Source organism: Orycteropus afer, unplaced genomic scaffold (assembly GCF_000298275.1).
Source record: "Orycteropus afer afer isolate SDZICR_OR568_19922 unplaced genomic scaffold, OryAfe1.0 scaffold00008, whole genome shotgun sequence".
Classification (NCBI taxonomy): Eukaryota; Metazoa; Chordata; class Mammalia; order Tubulidentata; family Orycteropodidae; genus Orycteropus; species Orycteropus afer.
The window spans coordinates 7240680-7255909 of record NW_006921595.1 but is presented as its reverse complement, the minus strand read 5'-3'; the positions used below and the strand labels follow the sequence as shown (position 1 = coordinate 7255909).

The following is a 15230-nucleotide window of genomic DNA, read 5'->3' as shown; positions in this document are numbered from 1 at the left end:
CTCCCTTTTGTTGTTGTTATGTGCTGTCGAGTCGAACCTGACTCATAGTGACCCCTCCTTGGGTTTCTGAGGCATATCACTATGGAAGTAGATTGCCCAATCTTCCTTCCGAGGAATGGCTGGTGGGTTTGAACCACCAGCCTTCCGGTTCGCAGTCAAGTGCCTTAGGCACTACGCTACCAGGGCTCCTAGAGCTCCCTTAAAGGGTGACTACATATCCCAAATAAGAGCTAATAAAAACAAAAAAGGAAAAACTAAATACTCTATGGGGTTTTTTGCCTTAAAGGCAAACATTCTATAGAGAGATGGGTGATTGGCCTGAGTAGTTAGTCAATCTTGCAATGTTATAAAAAGAAGGCAACATTTTAAGCTTATAATACATAATTCAAAAAAAAAAAAAAAAACCAAAAAACCCAATACTCTACTTCAATAACCAAATATTTATGAATTCATTAGCTCCATGGATGGTTCAGGAAAAAATATAAAGCTATTATAAAAAGGTTTCAATGAGTTAATGGAGGACCAAGTTATCATATTTTACAAGGAAACAGGAATTTTGGGGGAGTTAACATTGACACTAGAAGAATTATCATGACTTTGCCACAAGTTGTTCCATGGTGCTCATGGGAAACAAATGTCTAGGCTGGAAAGTTCAGAAGGATGATCTCATTTTTGTAATGATGATGTTAACTATATTAAAGTTCTATGATGCTAAAACCTAGAAATAAAGAGTCAGATGTAGTGCTATGGTTATATCCTCTACACACAATGAAAGATTCAATAGCAGTTGAGCAAAGTATCTCTTAATGTGTAAAGCCTTGATCTGCCCAAGCAGGTACAATTGCTATATTCAATGGAGCATTGCTAGGGATTTCTTTAATTTCTGCAAATTTCTCTAGAATAAATCTAATTAACTATGGTGTGCTCTTGCTAATAGCTATCTGAGGCAATAAAAGATTTTTACAAGTTCTTTTCTAAATATAGTAAATTCCTTTTTCATTCTAAGCAAAATTTAAAAGTCTTCTTTATAAGGGAAATGACAACTGCATTTCATAAAGGAAATTAGAATAACAGAATGGTAACATCCATACTTTTTTACTACTGGACTGTCTTATCCTATTAGTTGAAAGGGCTATCTTTTATTATAAAAAAAAACATTTTAAGGGAAAGACTCATAACAGTGGCAGAGTCTTCCTGGGCAGATACAAAGGAGAGAACATGACCGGGAGTGAAGGGGAAGCACACTGCAGGGGGCAGATACAATGGGCAGCTGCAAAACAAAGCCAGGACTGGAACAGAATCAGGGCTCTTTTGATTAAAAGTCTGCTACTTAGTACACTTTATTTGTTAATTGTTTCAGCCACTGGCAGAATTTTGGGAACCAAATAACTAACAGGTCACAGCCCACTTCATATAGATATATAATGGAAACAAACCCCAAACCAAACCCACTGCCGTGGAGTTGATTTCGGCTCATAGTGACCTCCTTGGGTTTCCGAGGTGGTCTCACTACAGAAGTAGATTGCCCAACCTTCCTTCCGAGGAGCTGCTGTTGGGTTTGAACCGCCACCCTTCTGGTTAGCAGTCAAAGCGTTAGGCACTGCACCACCAGAGCTCCTGTATAACGTAAAGTAGGCATAAATGTGATTCTTTCATTCTTCCATGTACCCCAAGAAGTCACCCTGCTTTTTGATGACTTCAACAACATACCTAAGGAGCTACTTCCTGTTTCCCAATAGTCACACAAAACAAAACAAAAACCAAACTCACAGCCGTCAAGTCAATTCGACTCATAGCGATCCCCCCTGGGGTTTCTGAGGCGGTATCTCTACAGAGGTAGACTGCCCAACCTTCCTTCCGAGGAGTGGCTGGTGGGTTTGAACTGCTAGCCTTCTGGTTAGCAGTCAAATGCCTTAGGCACTACTCCACCACAGCTCCACATAGCACAATTATAAAAGTCTGTATCAAGGATACGCAAACACCTAAATACAACGTAGAGACTGACATTTAAAAATAATATATTTTCTTCATCTACATGTGAGGACAACCCTCAAAGAGAGGGATTGACACAGAGGCTGCAACAATGGGTTGAAGTACAGCAATAATTGTGAGGATGGCGCGGGACTAGGCTGTTTCATTCAGTTGTACATAAGGTCTCTATGGGTCAGAACTGATTCGATAGCATCTAACAACAAACATGAGAGAGAATAAAATTTCAAAATAAGGAACATGGTTTCAAACACTACTTCATCTACTAAATATTTGAAGTGAGCAAGCATGTGCCAGGTACTGTGCCAGAAACTGGGATGAACAAGACAGCTGCATGGCACCCCCACTCAGTCTGCTGATGGAGAAAGACAGACAAACATTTATATAATCAGTAGAAGTGACACCATTGGGGCCAGGGAGGAGACAGTCCGGGAGAGCTGGGAAAGGCCATCCAGCTAATAATGCAGCTGAACTGAGTTCAGTATGTTGTTGTTGTTGTTTGCCATCAAGTCGGCCCCGACTCATATAGCTGAAGTAAAGTGAGAGGAGTGGGAAGGCAAAAGTGAGTCTGACAAGGCCAGGAAAGGGCAAATCAAGGGCCTCCTAAGATAGGTTGTGAAGGTTCTTGGAAACTATAAAATCCACTTAATAAGGAAAGTGACATAATCAGGTTTACATTTTAGAAAGACTACTCTGGCTATGGTGTGGTCAATGAATTGGAGAGGATCAAGATGAAAGCCCAGGAGACCATGAGGCTCGGCTAAGATACTGGTTTGTGTGAGAGGAGTGAACTGGATGAATTCAAAGCATATTTAGGAAGCAGAATAGACAAAATGGCATGAGGCTTGAGGGAGAGTAAGCCAAGTTTGGTGTCCAAGTGTATATATTATTGCTTTTGTAATCAGAAAAATAATGTCAATTGAGGGAATTAAGCTCTAAGCAGAAATCTTAAAAATAATCTAAAAAGTATTTTCCAAGTTGAGATCACAAGTGTTCTCTACAGGCAACAATTCACTTTCCAAATGACTTAATTTACTCATAAATCCAAATACAGCCCTAAAGCAGGAAAGCATATCTAGAAATCTAGTATCATCTGGGAGAAATCCATTTTTTTTCTTACGATGTGTGTACTGAATACATTATGAATAAACAAGAAACCTTACTGCTCCCATTCTAAAGATATGGTAAATTAATGTAAGTTTGTGGTGGAAAAAATTTTTTGTGAGCTTATATTATAAACAAACCCAAGCACAAAAGAAAAAATCCTGGGCTATTTTTCTCCAAAAGGCTAGGAATAAAAACAAGTAAGATCAGAATTTTTGTCTATATTTTTACTTATTCCTAGTAAGTGAATCACTCTTCTAGAATGGACATATGCTGTGCTAAAAAGAGAGAAAGAAAGAAATACAAATTAGATTAGTACACGTTTTTTCCCTCTCTCTGCCAGATAGTCTCTGCATTTCCCATACCTTAGCCATGAGTGTTGTTCCAAATCCACCCTGGTAGTTATTAGCTGAGGGGACGCCATCCATCACCCCAGGTACAGGATTGTAAGTGTCACTTGACCAACACCGTCCTGAGCTCATATTTAGGATTTTAGCCAATAGTTTTGGGTCAAGTCCTAGCCTGTCAAAGGTCAAAGAAAAGAAGTGTTAAACATCAAAATGCACAAGTCACACGTGACTTATTTACGTATGAGGATGCCCTATCTTCTTTCTCCATTTATTATATGTCTTCAAAATCAAAGCAGACTGATGTGAGAGTGAAGGAAGAATCCAATCTTAAAGGGTATCCAAAGCTACTGATTAAACATCATTTCTGAGCCAGGACATTTCGTGCTTGGAGAAAACCTTCTGTACTATCCGACTTTTAAGAAGAAATACTACATAATTGTGTAAAAGTGTTGCTGGTTTATCACACTCATGGGGTTTTCTAGTCTTTTGGACATTATTGCATTTATGTGTCACATAAGAACCTTAAACCAATATGACAGTCTGAATTCTACGTTCCTTACTCAGAAATGATATATTTTAAAAAGAAATAATCAATAGATGATGCATGATGGGAGTCCGTGTAGGTGCATTTATATGTACGTTTATTCCTTTAGCTTTTATGAGAACAGATGTAAGAGAGGAGCCATGAGCTGTAAAGAGAGCATAAGAGAAGTTATCATTATAAAAGGACATTTCTTGCTGCAAACTTTTCCCTATTTATTAAATCTTCATTAGACAGTCTTGCTTATGAAGCAAGTCTGCACAGAGTTGTGACATATGCTATCTTTTCAGAGACATGCATTATAGTTCTGGGTCAACTGCTGATAAGGTTACTGATCCTGATAAAACAAAGCTTGCCCAAGCGGAAACATCATTTGTTCTATCACTGAGCTGATGGCATAAACGGCTGTTCAATGTGGCCCCGGGGAAAAAAAAAAAAAAAAGGAATCAAATTGCTAGATTACTTTGATTCTAAGTATTTTAATGCAGCTTTGGTAAGCACCATTTTGCCAAATATCACTGAATCAAGTTTCAAATGAAACTTTATGCCCAGCAATTTATCGATTTCTTTCATATAGAAATTCATTAAAAAATTACTGTGATAAAAGCTTTGTTTTTTCTTAAACCAATGTCTTTGAGGAAAATATATGTATATAGAAAACAGACACATATAAATGCTAAAGTGTTTGGCATGAAGTTCTTGTCTACTTTGTGTGTTTGAAATACATCTATTTCAAAATCAGAATATTTATCACATCCAGGGAAATATTTTCCCAATGCTAGGGCAAAGGGGTATGGCTAATAGCCATCGTATATATGGACTTACCATACAATATAAGCATTATGTAATCAGACTTGTGGTTTATGGGATACTACATGGCATGCCATGTATCTAAATTCATTTGATAGTTAAAAACACCTCATTATAACATGACCTAAGAATTATACCCAAAACAGAAGATTCAATCTAAATCAGCTATCATACATTTTGTTCAATTGTAGATTGCTGGAAAGAAATCCAACTGTTTCATTCATTCTTTTATAAAAATGCAAGTTTGTTGCATGTGTAGTTTGCTACAGTTGTTTTCTATTTCCTTTTAAATAAAATAAAGCTATCAGTATGCTGTTGTAGCATGTGACTTAGGAAAAGATAAAGCCAATATGTTTCAAGATTAACTGTGAAAAGTCAAATTACAAATTAACAATTAATTGCCTATAATTGCAAATAAATTCTGAGCATAAATGTTCAAGAATGTATATACCTGGTGTGTTGCATAAGCAGGGAATATTTTTAAAGGTCCTCAAACACTGCTTTCCCCCACCATATCAAATACAAATTAGGGGTTTTCTAATTTAAACTTTCTTTTAAAATGGCTCAAATATATTTAAGGCACCATAGTTACTTTCCTCTTTATAATCTACCAAGTTAAACTCATCAGTGCCTCCTAACAATCTTGCCAAAGAAATTCACACTCTGTCTATAATACTTACCAAAATAGTGAGCAAAGTTTATCATTCTAACTTTGTAAAAACCTACATTTTTCTTTAATGTTCAAGGGAAAGCACTGGCATTAATTTATGGTGACTCTTTTTGGTGAACACACTGCTATTTAGAAACATCCTGCGAGGCACACATAAAACCAAGTGGCAGTTCCTCAATGCTCACTTTTCAAATCTGGTGCTCCTCTCCACCATGCTGGTTCCCTTTAGGAGAATGGCTACCCCCCCCACACACACACAACTTCCTTCCCCCCACCCTCTCCTATCCTGCAGCAAAGTATATCATTAAAAAGAGCAAGTTCAAGTGTTTTGCATTTCATCTTTCTGAGGATTCCTTCACTGGCACACGTATAACTGACAGTTAAAATTAGACGTGATATTAAAATCAGTTACTGAAGTCCTCTGTCTTCCACTGTGCCCAAGGCTTGTAATGGTCTGCAACCAGCTAGGATACACAGTAATTGTCATTCAGAGAGTCTATCCTAGAACGTCATGCTTCACTGGAGAAGACTGAGTTTCCATTTGAAATCAACAAATTAATCCAAGACAGGTATCTGAAAGGGCAAGTTTAATAGGAAGCAGCTACTGGGCTCTCAACCATGATAAAATGTTATTGCTGTTTCCCTGTAAATTGGCTGGGAACATATGATACTTTCTGCATAAGAGCACCATTGCTGTTCAGGAGATATACAGCTCAAGCCATCAAAAGGATGACAGTCTGTCAGTCCCCATAATAACTTGCCACTGGACGTGGTTCGAGAGTACGAGTGTGCATGCATGTGACTTTACAATTGTTGGAATGTTCTCTGATACAAACAGAAAATGAATTCATTGCTCTGATTGCATATATAATACAACTCAAATAAACGTCACTGTGTCAAATCTATTTACCTTTAAAATATAAGAATTTTAAATGAACTTTTGGGAAAAGTAAAGATGATGCACAAACTATAAAAAATTAAAGAGAATTCAAACATTTGTCTGTACTGTAATCGAGGCTTTACAGGCCAAAAAGGTTTTTCATTTTTATATTCTCTATGACTATCTATACCATCTGGTTTCCCACAAGAACAAAGTGAATTATATCACTAAACTGGGATATATGCATCATAGAACAGACCTGGAAATAAAACATCAAAGCCCATGTCAATTTTAATAAAAAAAAACCCACTACCAGCGAGTCAGGTCTGACTCATAGACCCCTCCTCGGGTTTCCGAGGCAATTTCACTACAGAAGTAGATTGCCCAACCTTCCTTCCGGGGAGTGGCTGGTGGGTTTGAACCGCCAGCCTTCTGGTTAGCAGTCAGATGCCTTAGGCACTACGCCACCAGAGCTCCCAATTTTAATAAATCATTCATTTATTCAATCAATGTTTACCAAGATCTGCTATGCCTAGGTGCTGTGCTTGGAACTAAGACGACTTAAGAAGCTAAGAGGCTGCCTGCCCTCCATAAGTAGAAGAGGTTAAGACACACACCAAGATAACTTTTACCTGAGGCAGCAGCAGTGCTATATTCCACCCACTCATTCACTCACTCCTCTCTGCATCCATTCAACTCTTTGTTGAGTGCCTACTATCTGCCAGGTATGCTCTAGGGTACAGCAATGAGCAGACTAAGCCATTCCTCTTCATGGGGCTTGTGTTGGGAAGACAGGCAATACATAAATAAATATGTAATGCCAGATTGTGAGAAGTGGAATGAAGGAAAAACATCACAACACAATTTAATTCAAATACTAACCACTACCATTGCCACAACCTGAACAGCTACCACACACTGAATACCTACTATGTGCCAAGAGCACTTTTTAAAGATTTACATGAATTAATTCATTTAATCTTCATAACAACCCTGTGGATTATTACTATTAGTACTATCTTCTTATAGATGAGAAAATGGTAGCAGACAGGTTAAGTTAGTTGTCCAGAGTCACAAAGCTTAAGTCTGTGTGGCACAGCTGGGATGCAGATCTAGATGGGCTCCCACGCCCTAATCACCCTGAGTCTTAGTGGGTCATGTGGGCAGTGAACTCATCATTCGTCAGACAGCATGATGGCATTTTATCAGTTTATTAAGAAACTTGGCCAAGCTTTTATTGCAAACATTTTGTCATTTGTTGTATTTATTAGGGCAAGTAACCAAGAGTCTGCAGCCAATCACCTACATGAAAAGGCACCATCTTCAAAGAGTAGTTTCTAAGAAACTAAAATTATGCTCTTAGGAAAGTTTTCAGTGTCAACAGTCTTCCAGAAGTTCAATTGTTTTAAGCTTCTTTGGTGTGAGAAGACAAGATGGTGGCTGATGGAGGATCAGGGTCCTGGCTGGTAATCAAGTAACTTGTTATACAACAAATATGAAAACCAATCAATTCCTGGTGGAACAAACAAATTAAAACAACTAAATTCACATAATCAATGTTGTTTCTGTGTAAGAAGGGCACTTTCAGTGCCATAAAACTGCTAAGTCCTAACTAGGAATCCAATTAGAAAGTAAAAAAGGTCTAATCAAAAAAGAATCCCAAATTATGTTCATATACCACTATTTTTTATTCTTTTCTTTTTAACAGCATTTTAAAACTTAACTATCATCTACAAAGACTCACTGTAAAAGAGCAACTTAGTTTATGGGGTATAAATAAGAATTTTTAACTTAAGAATTTTATTCTTCTATTAAAAAAGAAGAGGAGGGTTTCTGGAAAGAAAAAAAAAAAGAAATCCACTGACTTATGAGAGTGAAATTAATCAGAAATGATCACTTCATAGGAATAGGTGACTCAATTTGTAAATGTTGACATTAATGCTCTAAAAAAAATTTCACTTCAGAGTGAGTAGAATATAAATGTGGCTGAACCACTTTGATGCCATACTACTTTGTGGGAATTTACTACTTGGGAATTTATGCTTGCTGATGCCAATTTTCTCTTTCACCTTGCAAAGCTCAATAAATCGTGGCCACTCTCTATACTCTATTAGAGAACAATCCTGTCATTTTAAACCATGTCTGTAAACCATGGAGGAAAGACAATAGTAGCAGCACTCATTTTTAGGGCTTTCAAACCACTGAGAATTTTTGAAAGGTACAGTAATGAAATTCGAATGTTATGAAAATAAGCAATTCATTATTATAATCTGAACCACCAGAAATTTATCAAATATTTTAAGTTAAATAGCTACTAGTGAATTTCTGCCTTGTGTTCAGACATACACATACTCAGTAACAGTAATATATGTAGAGTTTTAGAAAAACTAAGCATTTACATGTTTCATATTTCTAAATATTGTTTTTATCATAGTGGACACCAAGCCCAACAATATGGAAAACTCTATAGCTTCTGCTTCTAATGTTTCTATTTGGAATTTTCTCACTTTTCATTTTCTCTTTGATAATTAAACTCACTATGCTAGTCACTGGTTTTACTTCATTATGTACCTTTTACTCAATCAATTTTCCTACTGTTACTTATTACCTAGTGTTTGGATTTAGAACTTCGACAGCATTTACCAGTTTGGAATGACAAATGATTACCTAATAATAGTCTTCATAGGAAAAATTATTTGAGGAGTACCAGAAGATGCATTACTCTGCCTTAGGAATATCCTAACCCAGTGATACTAAGGTAAGAAGTAGAATATAAAATGAACTGGCAGTAATAAGGAAATTTTTGTATTCAATAGCCTTTGTTAATCTAGGCTTTATTTGTTACCATCTATCACTTGTATTCAGAAATATGAATATATGATCTAAAGATAATGCTCTAATCTTCTTGTCAACATCAGTTCATTTTGTATCAATTCTAGTTCTAGAAATTTACATTTTCCCCCTTCATAAAGTTAGTTTAGAAGATGAACATGAAAATACTACTATGGTAAGCAAACCATAGCCTAAATTAACCAACCACAATAGAGACATATCCAACAGCTTCTTATATACTACCAGTTTTATTAAGGCTTTGTACAGATATGCCTTATCATCTTATAGACATTCAATTTTAAAATGTAAATGATACAGGATATTGATAAACCAATTAGCACTGATGCAAAGCAAATTCCTCTTTTATCTCAATTACCACATGACAACTTAATAGGTCAAGATAGTTTAACATCTGAGACAAGGGCAATTCAATAAAACAACAGTATCTTGATATGGTAATTAAGAGGAAATGTGAATCCATTACTGTGTTTTTAAAAACATTTCAGAGCACTTTGGCTCTTTTTATTGCTTTTATCAAAAGCTGTGATATAAAATTTTACTCTGATTTGTGAAATATTTGGTTTTCAGTGAGCAGTTGTGGGGAGGAGGAATAAAGTACCTGAATAAAGCAGTCTGCTGATTAAGCATTTCTTAAAGTGAAAAAATATATTTATTGTACTCATGAAACAGAAAACATTCAAAAAATTAATTAGGTAATTAATCATATGTAGCATTTCCTAATCCAAAAGATTAGAGGCTAAAATTAAGACATTAACCTTAAGCATTCTAAAAAATGATGATCCATGGGAAAAACAAAATTCTTGAATCACTTTAAGCAAAGTATGAATGCCCTATTATTTTAATAGAAGGATATAGCCTCAATACAGAGTAACTAAATGACAGGCAAGGGAACATGAAAGTGCTCCAAGATGAACTGCAACCTTATGACTGCCATCCAGTTTATCCCGAGAACAATCAAGAGCTTTTCTAGTGCAGATTTTGGGGACTATATTTAAAATAGGGAGCTCTGGTAGCATAGTGCCTTAGGCATTTGACTGCTAACCAGAAGGCTGGCAGTTCACACCCACCAGCCACTCCCCGGAAGGAAGATGGGGCAATCTACTTCCGTAGTGATACTGCCTCGGAAACCCAAGAAGGGGTCGCTATGAGTCGGGTCTGACTCAGTGGCACATAACAACAACATTAAAGGTCAATGTGAAGTACTTTCAAAATTTTCCTGGATCAAATCATTTATCTCTCATGAATGTAATTTTTCTAATGTCAGACAATCAAACAAGAAAGCTCATGAAAATTGTTAGTATATGAAAACGCACAATTCAACAAACCTGATTCCAAGATTCATAGCTTCAGCTGTTCCAATCATGCTAATAGCTAGCAGCATGTTGTTGCAGATCTTTGCAGCCTGAAAATAAATTGAGTACATAGTAAACATCTTTACTTTCAAGTTATAACTCAAAGGAAGTTCTGTTCACCCAATTCCATAGGCTTCTTTCTATAAGTTGAGCATTCATTCAACTGTTAATTCTCTCAAAGGGAACGCCAACATGATATGGCCTACTTCCCTCTAAACCAAAACTAACATGCTATCACAGAGCAGACTGTGTGTGTGTGTGTGTGTGTGTATTTCACATAGTAATAAACCTTCAGTGGTAACTAAGCTCCCACTATGGCTCAGCATTATAGGGAATACTGATCTAAATGGCACAACTGTTCTTTAAGGGATGCAGCCTACAACTTAAGTGGGGAGACGGGAGTAATACACTTAACAAAAAGGGAAGAAACAGACAAACACAATTAAGCAGTAAATTATACGGTAGATTCTGTAACATAGAGACAGTAGGCAAGATTGCTGAAGGAAGGTGTTTTCAGAGGAAAGAGAACCTGAAACCATCTCTCATAAGGCCAGGCAGAATTTAAGTAGGCAAGAAAGAGAAAGAATGAGATTGGGGAAAAAGTAAATATACAAGAGGGAGTAAGCATGTAAGAGCATAGTGGTTTCCTGAGAACAGTAAGAAAACTGACTCGCGTGCATATGTTTTAAGGAATCGTGAGAAATTTGCTAGTTAAGACTGGGTCAACAGCTTAGGGTAGAGTTAAAATTTGACATGGTAGGAAATAAGGATCTACTCAAAGTTTCTGAATGGGGATGTGCTGCAATGATATAAGCATCTTGTTTGAACTGGTTTTGGTTACAGTGTTGAGTAGAATGGTACCCCTGGCATCCAGAGGTCCATTAGGCCCTCTGAGCCATATACCAGATGTGAGATGATGGGAGAAAGATTGGATTAGGAAATGTGTGGAATGGACAAGATGGTAAACAATGATAGCTACTGAACCAATATTCACTTGAGCTTGAAGAATGAGTGGACAAAGGGATAGAGAAAATAACTGTATCTAAGGTAACACCAGAATCTGAGTGAGAAAAAAGGGATGCCATTGGCCAGGACAAAGCATTAAGAGGAGTGAATGTGTGTGGATGTATGTAAATAGGTCAGTGTGTGGTAGAGGTAGAGGTAGGGAACATCTAGTTTGACTTCAGACATATAAGTATGTCAGTATTGGCAGTCATCTCTTTCAGAGTTTCTAAATGAGAATTATTTTATTTTCAAGAGAAAGATTTAAATAAATAGGTTAATTCTATCTAATTATACTACAAATAGAGCTGCAGGAAGTAATTTCAGACTTAAATAGAAGAAAATGGAACTCAGACAACATGAGCACATCTCCAAAAGAAGAGGTTTTAAGGATGATTTCAGTGGTTATTAGGATGACCACTAGGATGGAACTTTTGATATCTTCTTTTTTTTTTTTTTTTTTAATAGGTTGATGTCACCAATCTATAGGCTGAATGGAGTAAAGAGGAATAGGAATGTGGTTAGGAAAGATAAAGAAAATTAGCCAATTTTGCATCATCCAGTCAGGGTCATTAATGTGAAAAGGTTACCTGTCCAGTCCCAACAGCTCCACAATACAATACATTGGAGCCCATGCATCCCAGCAACTCTTGGGCAGCAGCAAATTCCTCTTCAACTCCTCCCACCATAAACGTGAGGTTCCCAGACCGAGCAGCTCCCACACCTGAATGGTTTGGGTATAAGGGATGAGGCAAAGGGCAACATTTCTTAAAATGTTGAAACAGATGGGAAGTAAAATTATAGAAAATCTCAAAACTAAATGAAAACATCTAGCCCCCAAATTGTATCTATGTCACGCATGTTGTCAAGACATTCTAAATCCCTGTAGGAGTATCTCCATAACCAGGTATCACAAACGTTAATCACAAACTGAAAGAGGGATACAGATGTACTCACACCCTCATTCTCAATTCATCTTAAATATCATGGCACAACAGGGAAGGAAATCTGAACCATGAATTTTATTCCCACACATCTATTATTCTCTTTAGAAACATTCAGTAAAAAAAAAAAAGCACACAAAGAAGGTTTATCTACGTCCTGAGAAGCCCTGGTGGTGTAGTGGGTACGGCATTTGGCTGCTAACGAGTAGGTTGGCAGTTCAAACCACCCACCAACTGCTCCAAAGAAGGAAGATGAGGCAATCTACTTCTGTAAATATTTATAGCTCTGGAAACCCAATGGAGGCCGCTATGAGTTGGAATCGATTCAATGGCAGTGGTTTTGGTTTTGGTTTTGACCATCATAGGAATGGCGAGAGGTCTACTGCCTGAGTTTGGCTTTGCTGTCTCTGGCTCCCTGCTCACTCTCTGCACACTATCTACAGATGAAATCTACAGAGAGTGAGACCTGGCTCTTTCTCCCATTAATAATTAGGCATTTTAGATGATAAGGTTCTTTTTTAAGGTAAAGGAAAGTGTTGCTTATTTAGACTGATTATTTGATGTGTACTTTTCAATATCATTTGATTTTTTATTTCCCTCCAGTTATGTACCTTTTAGGCCAATTCATTCCTAAGTATATGAACAGGAAGAAGAAATATAATAAACATGGTTTGGCAACTCATTTTAACAAAGGTTTGATGCTTATTCATTGATTTAAATGATTTGAGAAACAACTTTTAATTTAGCACAGAAAATACAGCCTAGAGTTATCCTAAAGAATGTGTGTGTGTGTGTGTGTGTGTGTGGAGGGGAAAATGCTTCATTCATTGAAGTTCTTATTAGCTCTAAAGTACAGTAAAGAGTAGTAGTATTTTTAATAATTGAGGTATCATAATTCATAATTTCCAAGTTTAGGTTGTCTGAAACCAGAAAAGTATGTGGAAGAGGTATATTAGTAAAATTTTTATTTTCACAACTTATTTTACAGTACAGCTAGGAATAAAGAAGCCATAATTGTACTATATATCAAACCTGGTCCATTAGAATAGACAGCTGCAAGTAATGGCCTACTTTTGAATTTAATTTATTCAACAAAATACACTTTTTCTACATAAAAAGCCCAAGTGAAGAGATCTATATTTCATTCAACTTACGAATATTTTGCTATTGTCAAATCAAGTAGCCTTTCTACTTTACAGTTCATATTATATTTAACCAATTATTAAAAGCAAAAGAAGTCAGCAGTATGTCAGCCAATCAATCTTGAAAGTGTTAGGAAAGTCTGAGATGCTCACCCAAATGGTTAAATCACATTATTTCACAGTATCTTCAAACACTTTGGAACTGATACGTAACAGAACCCAATTTAACAAGTGCTTTTAATTAGCTGATCTATGTCATTTGAACATTCTGATAATGTTTAAGTTTAGAACCTAACAAAATGACATTCATTTTACTTCACCAAGATGGTGAATTATTAATGCTTTAAAATTATTTTGTGCAATTTCTACTGCTATTTTTATTCAAACCGCATAACCACCCTTACTCCTAATCCTGTTGATTTGACCTAGAGAAACTAAGTAGACAATTTAAGTCAAAGCTTACAAACAAATCCAGCACTATCCATCATAGGTCAATAGCTTTGTACCTAGATTACAGACTGCTAAATAGCTTCAGAGAGTCATTTATTAAAGGAAAATTAATGCTGACAATGGTTCTTAGCTGGTTAGTCTTTTGACAGGTGCACTTTCTCACTTGTTCAAACACATACTTCAAGAAGAAGAAATAAGTTACTTAAGCAAGGAGAGAAAACAAAAGAAAAGGATCATTCATCTTTCAATTCAGAAGTCTGTAGTATTTCCACTTTTCCTTCCTTTAGTGTGGTGGTGTAATTATTTCCAACTTTATCATAACCTGCATCCCAATGTAAGGGTCTGACTATGTATAAAAATTGTATTTTATTGAATAAACTGGGTAATTCTACAATTTTTGCATTCTTTGGAAGCAAATCCTATCTTCCCATATATATTTATAACTGTATTACAAAAGGAGCTCTGGGGGCAGAATGGGTAAGGCATCTGGACACTAACCAGAAGGTCAGTGGTTCAAACACACCAGCAGCTCCACGGGAGGAAGATGAGGTAATCTACTTCTGTAAAGATTTACAGCCTTGGAAACCCAATGGGGATGATCATGAGTCAGAATCGACTCGATGGTAGTACATTTGGCTCTTTTTATTTTTTAAACTGTATTACACTAATGCAAAGGCAGAATTAAGACTTAAATTCTCCTAAAATAAATGTAATCATTTTGAACTTAGGAAAGAGCCTCTAGAAAGACGGAATTCTAAAGCTGTGCAAGACAGCTTATGGATTTCAGAAGACATTGTATAGATTTTGATGTCTACCAATAATAAGCAATAAACTTACTATATTGCCATGCTGTTTTAATTAAAGTCTGTTTCCCAAAGAAAGAAGAGATGGAATGTATGCTCAGACAGTTGCTAGAATATTTGGAAAAACATTTATTTTACATTTCAATAATATTTAATATTATAAAGCCAAAATATACCTTGTGCTTAATTCTATTAGAGCATTTACCACACTTGAATAAATTTTTTGTATTTTCTCACCTGATTCCCTCTTTGAACTACAAGCTCTTACAAGGTCAGCATTAGGGCCTTGCTTATGTCTGTATCCACAGGACCTATCACGGTGCATGATATATTCAGTAAT

The 15230-nt window shown here is 36.4% G+C and overlaps 1 protein-coding gene across 1 annotated transcript in view; it reads right to left on the bottom strand.

The window, feature by feature from the left end:
- HIBADH (3-hydroxyisobutyrate dehydrogenase) overlaps positions 1-15230 on the bottom strand; it is a 159392-nt gene that overhangs the window by 2475 nt on the left and 141687 nt on the right. Inside the window, exons 5-7 of the mRNA XM_042781550.1 lie at positions 12142-12275; positions 10523-10599; positions 3459-3615 (exon numbers count right to left, since the gene is read on the bottom strand). Of these exons, the coding sequence (XP_042637484.1) occupies positions 3459-3615; positions 10523-10599; positions 12142-12275 (368 nt within the window). The remainder of the gene's footprint in view (positions 1-3458; positions 3616-10522; positions 10600-12141; positions 12276-15230) is intronic.